This window comes from Branchiostoma belcheri, unplaced genomic scaffold, assembly GCF_001625305.1.
Source record: "Branchiostoma belcheri isolate BF01 breed outbred unplaced genomic scaffold, Haploidv18h27 scaffold2, whole genome shotgun sequence".
Lineage (NCBI taxonomy): Eukaryota > Metazoa > Chordata > Leptocardii > Amphioxiformes > Branchiostomatidae > Branchiostoma > Branchiostoma belcheri.
The window spans coordinates 4559022-4573645 of NW_017803490.1; the positions used below are offsets into that span (position 1 = coordinate 4559022).

The 14624-nt window shown below is 38.2% G+C and overlaps 1 protein-coding gene across 3 annotated transcripts in view; it reads right to left on the reverse strand.

Moving 5' to 3' along the window:
• The window catches only part of LOC109468562 (protogenin-like), a 123276-nt gene that overhangs the window by 12479 nt on the left and 96173 nt on the right, over positions 1 to 14624 (reverse strand). For all 3 annotated transcript variants that reach the window (XM_019766821.1, XM_019766822.1, XM_019766823.1), the window contains 4 exons: positions 2607 to 2751; positions 1947 to 2080; positions 1437 to 1568; positions 467 to 619 (listed from right to left, as the gene is read on the reverse strand). In XM_019766821.1, coding sequence (XP_019622380.1) covers positions 467 to 619; positions 1437 to 1568; positions 1947 to 2080; positions 2607 to 2751 — 564 coding nt within the window. The remainder of the gene's footprint in view (positions 1 to 466; positions 620 to 1436; positions 1569 to 1946; positions 2081 to 2606; positions 2752 to 14624) is intronic.

A 14624-nucleotide genomic window follows, 5' to 3' on the forward strand; every position in this document is an offset into this window, starting at 1 on the left:
TTTTGTGCAATTAAGATTTTCCCAAACAAACAAATAATCGACAAAAATTGGATTCAAGTAGATCCGGTGTTCTGGCCAGGCCTTTTGACTTTGAGCATAGGGGCCCTCTATGCTGTGATTTGGACCCCCTATGCTGTGATTTGGACCCCCTATGCTGTCTGTCAACCAACATAGGGTTTTTTGGGGGGGGAGAACCTTCAGAAATCTTGCAAAAAAAAATGCAAATTTAACTTTAGAATGAAGCTATAGGAAAGGGAAAGAAAACCTTTACTGCACAAAATCTGTCGAAGTGCTACACCACTATATTACGTCTATACAGGATCTCTTATCTCTTACATACATGTATGTAGAGGTGGCCACTTGTACAGGTTTGACTGTATATCCTGCATAACTTTATAGTGTGAAAAAAGGATGCAAAAAGTGCCAAGAGTGTAAAAAGAAGTGGAAGCGTAACGTCCGTTCTTACCGACAACTGTCAAGGTGGCGTTGGCGGTTTGTCGTATGCGGGTGCGTGGTTTATTTGCTGAACAAACGTAGGTGTCACTCTTGTCCACAGTGACATCTTGTAGCCTGAGGTTGCCATTAATGAACTGTACACCATTCGACCCAATTTTTCCATCTGTAATCATCAAACAGTTGGTAAGAATTAGTTACATAGTGAATATCTTTGGCAAGTTTGTGGAGTTGGGAAACATACATGACGTTGATAATACATTGACAAGTGTATAACTATGTAGGCTGTGTATATAGAATACAACACAATTTGTATTCCGGATCACCCGAGGTACCAGCCCGACCGCGGGTCATTTCGCCAGAGGGCTGAAGGCTAGAGGGAGACCAAACCCGTGGTAGGGCCGGGACCGAGGGTGATGCGGAGTACATCATGTTGTATTTTATCTATGTCATACCCATGCAAAATGTGTCCCCAAACAAAAAATGCATCAACATCAATTCCAACGTCCGAATCCAGTATTCGAATTTTTGAAAGCGACCCAAGTGGCTCAGGCAAAAGGTGTTTGAATAATTCTATGGAACATTTTGGAAGCCCGTGTGATAACCAAATAGAACCCCGGGGCTATATTGCTAGTTATCACACAGTCAGAACCCCCGCATCAAACATTATTGCAGCCCAGCTATGACACTTGCCATGTGGAAAATTTTAGTAAACAAAAAAATTTCTGACCCTAGCATGTCCAGAACACGAGATATCAAAACCGGAAGTTCTGCTGCAGTACCTAGGAAAGCCGCCAGGGGGGGCCAAAATCTAATAATTTTTAGGTCTCATAAAGACCTACCCACCTACCCAGTTTCATTCTAATCCATCGATTGCTTCTCGAGTTATCTTGCTAAACCACACAGAAACATACACACACACATACAAACGCTACTGAAAACATAACCTTCTTGGCCAAGGTAATAAAGAAAGAAATACTGACTCTTCCTGCTCCATGACATGGTGGGTGCAGGGTTCCCTGTGGCCACACACTCCATGTACACGTCCTGGTGAGCCAGCACTGTCAGGTTCAGTGGCTTTGTCTCTATGCGTGGCTCCTGCTCCTCAACTGGAGCTGAAAAACAAGGATTTCAATTTTTACATGTATGTTTACGTTTATAGACGTTTACAGAGGAAATAGATATTGTTTTTGCTCTGTTCCTCCCACTTCTTCTTCTTCTAGTAAAAACAAATAAGGTCAATGACCTGGACCAGACACCTGTCACCATGGTAACTGGTGCTGCAGCAACCCTGTGGTGTAGGGTTATGTTATGTATATGTAGCATGTGTCAGGTACATGTCCATCTTGTTTGGTGCAGGTTATTTTCAATGTTCCTTGCACCAGTGCAGAACTACATACATGTATATGCAGAAAATAGTATTTTGACAGCACTGAGGCCATACATGTATGCAATACAGTTATAATATTAATATTGTTAATTGTTCTTCTTACCAGATGTTACAGTGAGGTCTGCAAGTTGGCTTCGGCGTTCTCTGAGCATGTTGGACGCCACACATCGGTATCTACCCGTGTCATTTTGTTGCACTTTGTGGATTTGAAGAACTCCTGAGGGAAGTTGAACGAACCTGGTAGAAAAAAAAAAGATTCCAGTCTTCAGCATTATAAAACAGCAAAAACACACCAATTTCTGGGTTCTCAAATCAAAGAAATAATTCATAACTAAAAAATTACATGTACCGTATACTCTCCTTTAAAAAAACAACTGTTTTCATTACCTTTCAATCTTTACTAGATAAAGGAAAAGGCTTTCATTGAAGTGTTGTTCATGTAGCTTTGGACCTGCTGCATGTACATCTATTCTATTGCGCCCCCTAGCAAAGTCATACAAAACTGCACCTCTTGCCCACCAAGATCTATGGTAAGGCTACATGTATCTGTGAATAGTTTCATCAGGTTGGTAAGTTGATGAGTTAATTACTAAAGAGACTCTTTTTTACACAACCAAGGGTTTTCATTGCACTGCAGTACTGCACCATTGTCCTGAGGAAGATGACAGACGGTCACCAAAATGTCGGCTGTGAATAAAACACTAGTCTTGGTTGTGTAAAAATGAGTTTCTTCACTCAAGGCTACATGTGTACATGTACTTACCTGTCACTAGGTGGGAGAGGCAACCGATCCTTCTCCCATGAGATAGAAGCTGGAGGTACTGCGTTTTGTGTATAACACTGAAAGCGAGCGACGCCACCAACCACGGCTTGGGTGGGGGATGGCTGCACAGTGAATTTGGGCAGAGCTGCAAAAACACAAAAGACATCATATGTCAATATAAAAGACCAGTTTGAAAAAGGTTCATCTGTATGGGTAGAATTCATTCTGAGGTAGGATTATATCACATAAACCTAAAAAAAAACACATTGTCCCTATACATGAATTTCTGTATAGCATGTTGCAAGCTGGATACATGTATCTATTTTGAAGTAAAAAAAAAATAGATACTGAAGGTTGAAAGTTCAACTGTACAGATAAGAATTCACTCGATTCACGGTCAGTTTAAGGAACAATGCAGATTTACATTTAGTTAGGCATCAGGTAAGGTGTACATGTATATGCTGAACACCCTGGCTGAGCATTACTGTGCCACTGCCTAACTACATGCAGTTCGCAATTCTGCCTAACTAGTTCACCATGTACATTGTGTGAATGGACATTTGTTCTATACCAGTGAAAATTGTTCATTGAAAAAGAATTTTCTTGCAAGTCACTAGAATCCTCTATCTGTTTAACATACACGTACAAATTTGTAGAACTTTAAGCTAAATGCAAATGTAACTAGAAAACTGCAATCAATGATAATGGAATATGTACAGCATCTAACTAAGTAATACTATGAGGAACCAAGTTTTTAACCTCCTTGGAGGAACCTAGGGTTACTGCAACTACATGTAGATAAAAATTAGCAGAAAATCAATCCAAAAACGTTATACATGTACTTTTAGTGCACCCAAAGAATTCAAAGACGTTCAGTGCATTTTCAGGATGTTTTCCAAGAATTCTTTTCTTTCAGTAGTATTTTACATGATACTAATGTAGTTGCTTAAATAAAATGAAAATAAAGACACTTTTATTTGCCATACCATACTCTGTTCAACCTTCATGACCACATCAAGTAGATTTCATAATCAAGGCAACTTTTTTTTTTACAAACTTTTTTTCATTCAGACGCTCGCATCAGTTTTGGGGTTCCCAGAGGATGTCATCCATATAATCAAATTAACATGGCCTTGGGATGTACAAAAGTCCCAAACGATTTAATCCCCATGAAAAGCCCAATGACCTTGAATCTCCCACTATCAGATGGACTCTAATGCCAGTCCTAATTAGTTCAACCTTGGTCGGATTACAGGGTAACTAACGGGCATTTTTTTTATCAACTAGCCTGAAGACATCTGTCTTTAAATAAACCATTACAGTGCTAAGGCTACTCAAGTCCTCTTGTATACAAATGTACATGGGAACTGTTCAATGTGTGTTGTGTATTTGTTTGTGTTTTCATTTAAATATCCATCTATCAATGCAGTGGTTTGATTAAAAGTTCAAAATTCATTATTCAAATATTTACCCAACCTTTTGTGTTGACTTCATAGCTCCTATCATAGCATTTGGAGTAATATGACACATAGACGCCTAGACCTGTTGTTTTTTTTCATCCTGTCGCTTCACATTTTTTATGAACAAATCAGAGAACCAACAAATTAAATCGGTGTGGCCATATCTGTTCCTTTGAAATGATAGATTTCAATCTACAAACTGATGCAAGAAAAGAAATACAACGGAAACACATTAAGATTCAGCAAAACACAGCTGTATGGTTAGATCCATGTATTTCAATGTTAAATATGTTTGTTTTCTTGTAATGATACAAGATTTCAGTCATGAAAACAATGTAAGGAAAAATTTCCACCCTAACAGATTAAGCCCCAACAAAACATTGCCTGGACATTCGAACGTAAACAGAAAAATTCCGTGTTAGAGTTTTGCCACGGATGTAAACAAGCTTAGAGGGACGCCAATAACACAGATACATGGACATAATTGGTTACTTTACACCATACGTGACCAAAAATGCAAAGAACCATGCCCGTGAGGACATTATTCTCTATTTTGACACCATTCCCCCTTTTTCCAGTCTCATAGTACAGTCCAACCGTGGTCCTATTACATGTAGAATAATCCTTAGGGATATACCACGTCTTGTCACAAGAGGGGTGTTTCTGGATGTCAACACAGCTGTGCTGAGAACAGCAGCAGTTAGGGTCAGGAGCATTTTGACCTCCAAGGTTTCGCTTGGGTACCCACTTATTGGCTTTTCCTTACTCCAAGCCTGGTCTGAAAAAAACCAGCCCCTGTCACAGATTTCAAAGATCACTTTCAAAGGCCCAAAACTCATTCACAGATCCATAGACTTAGTCATGGCTGGTATTATGCCAAAACCACATGAAATCTATTCCAAAACCATTGTAGTACGTACATCTATTGTGACTTCCCTAGAAGAAAATCTGGCTACAAGCCTGAAGATTGAATTATACAAATATGGACTGAATTAGCAGACTTTGCCATTGAAATATCAAGAAATGCTATCTTTTTTTTTTACCTTTCTAAATTCCATATTTCAATCAGAGATAAATACAGACATAATTCTTTCCGGTATAAATAATTATTTCAAAAGTGGTCTAATTGATGTTTCTTTTTAAATGTATATAAGCATCACCCTTGACCCTAACCCTGAACCTTAACTATGTTATTGGCCATGACACCTGACCTTAATGTTTCCATTACATAAGAGAGACAGACACTGAAAAACATGGCTACAAACATCAATTAGATGATGTAACTTTTACGTGGTACACCTGTCCCAAAACTACAAGTTTGCTCTCTTGGAAAAGAACAATTCTTATTGCCAAAATGTATAGAATTTCATTTTCATGTGGTTCTATAGTAAGGGACTACCCGGTAACAATTACTGTAAATCATGATTTTTTTCATGGCACATTTATATTTGCAGTTTTTGCGGTCAGTTCTGTACCACGAATTTATCATTACCGTGAATTTGAAATATAAATAATTCACTGCCTTTTTTGCTGCACCTTCTGATACTGCAAATGCGTAGTTCTGCGAACATATCCATTTTTCTCAAACTGTGAACTTTTGCTACCGCGAACATACATACAAAGTGATTTACAGTATTTGTGTACCTGAGAATCCAGTTACCAAGAACTGAGATCAAACCTACAAGCTACCGAATTCTGGATCCAATCTAAACAGGGTCACGCACATGTACATGTACATACATGCTATCCTCAGATCAAAGCTATACACTATTTGAAGGGACAATTCCAATGCTAATTGCCAGTATCTGGACCTATGCCAGCCCTCTAAATTCCCACCAAATTTCGAGTGGATATTTTTATCCATCCTCGGCCCAAAATAACACACAGGGCCTGACCTATGGCTTGCTATGGGATAGAAACTTGGTAACAAGTCACTGCGAGCATCTATAGAAGTAATGACGAGAAAAACCTTGACCAGGCGTACCACCCATTGTGACTTACATGTTGTGAAGCCCTTACCATTTACTGTAAATTCATTTACGATTGCGACAGTTAAATTTCCCTGGCACCATGAAAATGCACAGTTTGCTATGTCTTTAAGAATGTTCTCGAATGAAACAACTATACAACTCAATGCAAGCCTAAGAGGTCAGCGTGAAAACTGTGAACAAAAAAACAAAAAAATAATAACACAGCAAATATTTAACGATTGATTTTACAGCATTTGCACTTAATGGTCCCTCATTAAATTGTACCAGTCCTGTTGCACAAATCTGTGTAACATGACTAAAGCCTGCGTCCTTGAAGCATATATAGCGAGTGCACCTTTGGCCATGTAGAATAGATTAGACATCCGTACGCGCACGAATTGTCCTGTTTACAAAAAGGATGACCATACTGTAAATCGTACAAAGCAGCTACATTATAAGCAAATATATGCTATGTAAAATTGACAATTTAAAATCGGAAAACAACACTAATGTCGTAGAATGCCAAAATCAATTCCAAAGAAGAAAATGTGAAGAAATGAAAATTTGCTATACCATAATCTGTCTGTTCACAGTGTTCAGTCATTTATTCAACCTTTATGACTTCTTTTTCATAAGGCAAGAGCACTTCTGTTTGTATTTGTATCTGTATCAGATTCTGTATAGCCAGTATAACTGTCCTTCGGCATAACACCAGCTTTGCAGGCACGTGGCACAGCGGCAGCTAGCTACATTACACCGAACAACTTTTTACACCTAACCTTTGAACATCTAACTCTTAACGCAGTTATTTTGGGTGCAAAAACTTAAATACTGTGAGAATCTAACCTCAAGCGTAAGGTAACAGTCTTATTCAGGATACCCTAGAGCTTTAGGTATGGCCACATGGGGAGTGTAGTCATGCTTCGTACCACCAGAACAGAAAACATTGACAAAGCCATACTCCTGCCTATGTTTGAAATCTGGCAGCAAGACGACCTTGGCATTCAGAAGCAAAAGGACTAGTGGGATTTAGGGGTGCGTGGGAGTTTATGTATGTACATGAACTACAAGGTTGGACTCCTCAGAGCAAGGAGGTTCTACTCGTGTACATGTACTCTAAGTAATGAAACTGAGATTAAAAGGGGAGGGCGAACAGTCAGCTTCTGAATTCTTTTGGGTTGTCTTTCTAATCATGATTCGATGTCGTCACTTATCACTACAAAAAGCATTTCCTCAAGCAACTGGATATGATTTTGGAAACGGTCAGACGTTTCAGGCAGCATCCACTACCTTTCGTCAGTGACACTAAGAGACTGCAGGAGAACTGTAGGTTTATAAGCACGAACTATTGATTGATATGAAAATAAGTGAAGACAAATTCTATTGAAAGTCCAAAAGAAAACAAAATTAGACAAGTCAAGTTCTACAAGTACATTGTACTTGTACAATGTATGTCGTTTATAAGTTAATATAACTGCCTCCCAGAAAAAAAGTCTAACCCCCCTGTAAATTAATAAACGTATAAACATCAAATAGATCTATGAGTAGACGTTTATTACATTTTTACGTTATGACATCTGTGTATCCCTTGCAATATTAGCCTTAGGCTTGATTTGCAAATAGGTCAACATTTATATTCAAATTTAACCTCCTTAATTATAGAAATTATGGGTGTTCCTTTGAAAGCCATGCCCTGTGCAACCAAAAACGGCCTCTTTTCCTGTCCTTTGACACAAAAATTGACAAAAATTTGCCATCCTTTATAAGTATGCGGTACCCTACAGTTAGCATTTTCTATTCTTGTAGGAAATCTTCTGTTTATGCAAATGATTTCATTTTTACACAGAATCTCAATCTACATACAAAATACATTTTGTGTGGTTTATAGATGATTGGTACTATTCATATATACATGTAGATTTAAAATGTTAGCTAGTAATTTTTGGTTAATGTATACAAGTGCACTTAGTCTTTCAGAAAATTTCAAAACTCTGGTCAAATAAAAAGGATTTTTGCAAATGTGTTATGTACTGCAAATAACAAACTGCATGAAACACAAACATTACTAAAGTCTTGTAGCTGATAATGTTCTTTCCCTGTCATGCTACTTATCTACTAGATAAAAAGGCTCAGCTTAACAAAGCAAGTACAAAATTATACCTATTTGAAACCCGTTCACCCCTATTTCCCATAATTGGCACCTTCATCCCTGCTTCCTGTCATATCAACAAGGCCATATCCACTATCACAAGAGGGGTGGCCAGCAGGTGGAGTACATAATACACCGTTTCATAGTCAAGTTCCAATAGATCCATGGAGCTCAAATATCCGAGTTTTGACCCTTTTATTTTCCCTCAGTGGTTGGCCTAGAAATGATAGATCGGAGAATTAATTGGCTTTGAAAGGGGAATTCAGATTGCCACAAAGTAGCAGATGCGAGTTACAATGCTGGAACTAAAAGGAGGTTTCAGATTTTCATGTCCAAGGACATACAGTACTGTATCCCACAGTGTCGGCTATACAGGTCTTTATTCTTGACAGATCGGAAAGCGAAATTTTATCTCTAATATAAACCCAAGAGATGTCAGGGTTTTGACACCCCTATGTTAGGACAAAGGGTTGGGGTTAGGGTTAGGTCCAGTTGTCAGAACATATTATATATAACTTTTATTTTAAGGGTGTATGTAGCTAGGGGTGTACTGAGGAAATTTAAAAGTTCAAATGATACATGTATACTGTTCAAAAATTGAATGCTTAAACAATTTAATTGCTTGAAATTCCACCAGATTTTGTAGAGGCTTAATAAATTTCAGTACAAGCAACATACCTGTAAAAGTATACTTGGTATCAACAAAATTGACCAAAAATGATTTTACGTGAATTAATTAACTGTACAGTCCTTAGAATTTCACAAAATGTATTTTGTAAACATACAAATATGACATTGGGCTCATAAGAATGGAATAGCTACTAGTAATATTGCAGGAAAAAAGGTTAATAATTTTTCGTTATCATTGTTTCTTCGTTGGTTGTAATCGTGACAAGAAAATTTCTTGCTTTTCTTGATAAGGCCACACCAAGTAAATTTTATGGATGACGTCCGCGCGCGCATTGATTTTGGCCTCTTCCTAGAAAAAAAAAAAAAAGAAATTTTGCTTCCTGTAACTATGACCAAAGTCACGGCAGTGTCGCAAATCGTCAGATTGACGTGAAACCCGTAACGCGAGGTGTCGGAACAGAACAGAAAATTTTTCACTGTCCACTGTTCCACCTGATTTATTGCTGTTTTGATGATGAATAAAAGACTTCTTGCTTGTTACACTGTGTCACCTCATTCAATTTGTGTCCTAACATTTGTTGTCTCGTAGTACATTTCTAATCTAGGCATCTTGTTTTTTAGGGCCCTTCTTGTTTTTTTTCGCCCTCTCGCATTAGATTTAGGGTCTCCAAAGGACGTCATCCATAAAATTTACTTGGTGTGGCCTAACATGCAACTCTTCATTATCCAGAGGGGTGCAGCCATATAGGCAGAACAGCCACAGGTCAACAGGTCAAGGCCAGGGGTATGCCCAAATAAGGCATGTTCAGGCAGAGCCTCCATATGGAAGGGAAGATTAAGTGTCGGGTTACTAAGCAACAGAAACCCTGCCATCAGGATGAAAAATGCATTGTATAGCTCTATAGAAGCCTCCGCAGTGGGAAAAGGGAGCTTTCTGGAATAATTGGATTTAGGAGGGACGCTAGAAGCTGGGCTGGGGATGATGGGCAATTGGGTGGGGCCTCTACAGCAGATTTGGAAAAAAAATTACCTGTTCTTTGGAAAATGAATCCCCCCCCCTCAACTCAGAGCCCTGAGTTAAATTCCTGATCTTAAATTTTGCACACATTTCCCATTTGAATTTCTGCATTCCAGTGCTGTTACAGTTGCTCTTAAACAATCCGAATTGCCTTTCAAGGCTTTTCAATCGATGCGTGTAACAAAAACAAGATTCAAATTTTGTGACTTTTTCTGGACAGTCACAAAAATATTTGGCAAGTTCTTGAAATAATAGGGCAAATAAACACGGATCATGAACATATTTGTGTGACAGTCCATGTACATGTGTAGTCAAGCCATGTTACGTCATCGTGTTTGAATGTGCTCGCATTCTTGTTCCCTTTTTATTTTCAACCGCGACCTTGAAATTCCACAAACATCCATCCATTTGGTTGTCGGTGACCTTGATCAACTGACTGTTTCCATTCAATTTGATTTGGAGGGTACACATGCCTTACATTCTCTTTGCATAGCCGTTCACCCACAGCAGCAAAATCGATCCATTTCTATTGAACCATAGCTCTGTTTCAACAGTAACCGCAAGGCTTTCCTACGATCGCAAAAGAAGGCAGCAAATTCCATCCTAGTTTTTATGCGTTTATAGACTAAATATCACTGAACCTACACATCTAACAGAAGAAGTGGGATCTTCAGTCTTCCACTGTCTCAGAAAAAGAAGTCAAACCAAAGATTAGAATTTAGAGTCAACATTTCTATTAGCTACATGTTAGTAACATAGGTCCAAATTAAATCTTCATTCATCTTTTTCATGTTTCTTACAATAAATTTGGCAAATAAGTACTGATTCTTCATACATTTAAGTTATACTACATATGTAGTAATCTGAAATAATGGTTTTATATCATACATACGTAGAGTTGCACATTCCATAATCTTTCCAATGATGCATACTAAATTATGGAATCTTGGCTGTGTAAAAATTCTTATCTTTGTTCCCAAAATAGGCTGAGAGGACAGCTTGTTAAGGACACAGATTATACATTCTGAAGTACACATTCGTGTTAATATTTCTCTATAATTCAGATGTATGCTGCTTGCGACACACCCTTAACTTAAGTATATTCAATAATATAACCTTTCACTTCAAAAAATTCAGGATGAATTGCTATCCTTTAAAGCTGTATTTCATTTAATTAAAAAAATCAAGTTTTTTTAATTGTAAGTTTGGCATATTTTGTTCCAGGTACTGTTGTTTACATGCACCTTTCTCTGTAACGTTTGTAGAACATCCCGCTACATGCACAGCATTAAGTATTCATTTCCACTGGGAAACCCTGGTTAAAAATCAATGCAGATTGTCAACACAAATGCTCATTTTTCAATTGATAAGTTAGTCATTAGGTAACTATTTGTTGTTAAACCGTGAGGGGGGTTTGCGTGATAATCTAGGGGAGGTGGTGAGTGCAGCACCATTCCTGTGTTGTTGGGACTGAGATCTACGCAGCCCGGAGTGACCTGAAATGAACCAACCTCCAGTAGAAAAGTAGTTCCGGGCATACTGCTATGAATAGGGGCCAGCCCAAGGTGTTGCTGGGCAGAAAAGTGACCACTGGGCTCCTGTGGTCAAGCGTGATACCTTCTATTTGGTGGAAAAACAGGGGTGGTCAATATGTTTTCTTTTGACTATGCCATGGTCCATACTCTTTTCTAAAAGCTCTACAACCTATGTAATGGAGAATGAATTTGATTTAGTTTACATTGAGCAAATTTTGCTGTTTTCTTAGAAGATTTTCCTGAAAAAAAACTGTGTTGACTGTGTCAAATCCATTTTTTTATAACCTTAACACATTTTATGTTGTTATTGTCACACCGACCCAGAAACATGTGTAACAGCAAATATAGGTTTATTTTCTTGACATTTTGATATGATCTTAAATCATAACATCAAAACAAAGCAGGTATCCTTTAGCTAAATTTCTTTCCAATTAACTTTTTCTGTGAATTTCCAAGTAATCGAAAGCACCTCTTATATTGAAGACATAACTACTTGGTACAATAACAAATTTACAAGTGGGTCATATTATATCTAATCACCACATTGTTCACTAACTGATATTTTGATACATGCTCTCTGTATATGTAAATAATACACTTTACTTACATAACATAACCTTTTTTGATGCAGTTTGAATCCTAACAACCGGCGGAAAACCAGTTTTTACGTTGACCAAAATAGATAAGCAGAAATTTGCTAGGTTACATAAAGTCATAATCATTTTTTCTGGAGCTTCCGTTTTTACTGTGAAATGATTCTGTTTTCCAAAGCAGTGATTTATGATTTTTTGTGCTAAGATATACAAAAAGTGATGTTCCTTTAGAAAAATGTAAACTATATTAGCAAGGGGAAAACAGTGTCACACTAGAAATACTACATAAACAAGTACAGTATTCAACCTTTTCTGTAGCCGATAATTTTGTACCTGAATGCACATGTCAAGTATGCAGATGCAAGCTTTTCCTCTAAGTAAAAGCATAGGCTGCTGTATCATTAAATCATGCACAAACCTTTCTGAAGTAATCCTATATTCTTCCCAAAATATCAACTATTTAAAAATATATGTATAACACAATTTGGATGTTTACATCAATCTGTATGCTAATGATTTATATAACTAGAGCACATCAGATAAACATTTCAAAATATGCAAGAAAAAAATCTGTGCACGATTGGAATGGCACAGAAACTGTTTACACAAAGCTGATAATTCCTGAAGCTTAAGATGTTTGTGTTTACAATCTTTACATGATTGCACAACAACAACAACAACAACATGACAGAAGAAATATGAATATCCTCCGCATGTATGAAAATGTACCTTGCACATTTCACATACTTAGCTTATTTATGACTTTAGTTTGATGAAAAGAGTAGCAGGAAAAAGATTGGAGCCGTTGAAACACAAAATCCTTAATGAGGTGAGGCTGGACACAAAGCGGTCAGTTTGGGAGGGGGTGGCGGCGTGTGATGGCACAGCCAGATTAATGGTCCCCCTGCGACCTCTCCAACCTTTTCTGAAGAACCCAGCGGGCCTTTCACACCAACCTGACAAATAAACACCTTCAAGGGACCTGAAAATTCACAAATTGTCGAGGTCTCCCGCAAACACGGGCGCACACACAGGCCCGGGACTCCGGCAAGGGGACGTGAAGGGAGGTTTTGGGGGATTCCGTTGTTGGGAAAGAAATGGGGAAATAACTAGTGGGTATTTAAGGAAAGGGGCACACACCATGCCAGGCAGCTCCAGAGAGCTGTGCTAGGGGTAGTGACAAAGATGGCGGCCACGCTTGGCCATCCCGGCCCTCATTGATTTTAGAGCTATCAGTAGTATCACTTCAATCACTTCCCCTTGTCCCAACTTGCGCCACCATTACCCCATCTTTTTTGACACTCCCTGGTCAAACTTTTCTGTGAAAAAAGTTAATGTGATACTTGTATCTTCTTGACGTTTTGTTTTACACAATTAAAAGAGCAAATGTATAAGAGCAAATTTTTCATGTTGACCAAAACAGAAGAGCATAAATTTGCTCTCATTTTAACTGTTACATAATCATTTTTTCTATAAGAGCAGTATTTTGTTGCATAAAAGTTGATGGTTATAGTTCTTTTTTACACTCTTAATCCTATGTGATAAAACGGTGATGCCAAGATCTGATGAATAGAAAGAAATGGTTTATATTTTTTTATAACTAGATGTAGATTACCAAGAGAATATTGCTTGGATTTTTTTCCTATCATAATTCATATCATAAGAACTTATTTAGCATTTGGCAGACTTACCATTAATTTACAATGTATAACAGATTGCTCAAAGGATTACATTTACATTTACAATATGCAAACGATTTTGAAATCACTGAATCAAACTGCTTAAGGGCCTGATCACATACAATGTACATGTACATTGTGCATGTACAATGTATGCAGAGTTATACGGGGGTGGCATGAGCAGCAAAAAGAAAGTCGGCGAAAAATTTGTTCATAGTAGTGATAGGTTCACTGTACAGAAGTGAGCACGAAAACTCACGTTCCACAAAAAATTGTGATTTACATTGTACATTGTAGTATTAGCCTAGTATCCAGACCATCATAGGAAATGAAATGAAATAGGCTTACAGGTATCTCCAAGGAGGTTAACCTCCTTGGTATCTCTACGTACGGGGTTACCATGCTGAGAGTACTGCCCACCTGCCCAGTTCCTAGGTCCACTAATTAGCGCATGCCGGGGTTTTTACCGGATTGGTTTCAATTAGTTTGCCTAGGACGACAATAATTACAAAGGTGAAGGATCTAGCATGTCAGGACAGGCCTATAGCAAGACTGGGCCCTTTAACCCTTGTCCTGCTGACATTCCTGGCACAATATTTTTCAATAATTTCATCATAGACCCCAAATTTTTTTTGCCCTGCAGTGGCATAGTTACTTCCACATTCGTTGCGTTTCGCTGCGGTGTGATGCGTTGCACGAGAAATACCCCCAAATCGTACCTATACAGGGTGCTATATAGATGGTACTGTATGTGCCAAGCGACATATGTTGCGCGCAGCAGGTCAAGGGTTTTAACACACATCCCTAAAGCCACCCTATGGAAAATGGTAACCAGTTACAGTTATCGATCCTTGTCAGCGATTGGTTCAGTCACAGCCTGCTTCAAAATTCTCTCATCTAAAGCGTATGACGACCTACGGACAACAAAGTGACCGCAAGGCCGTTACCTTTCTACCTTGAACACACAGTACGTTGTAGGTACTA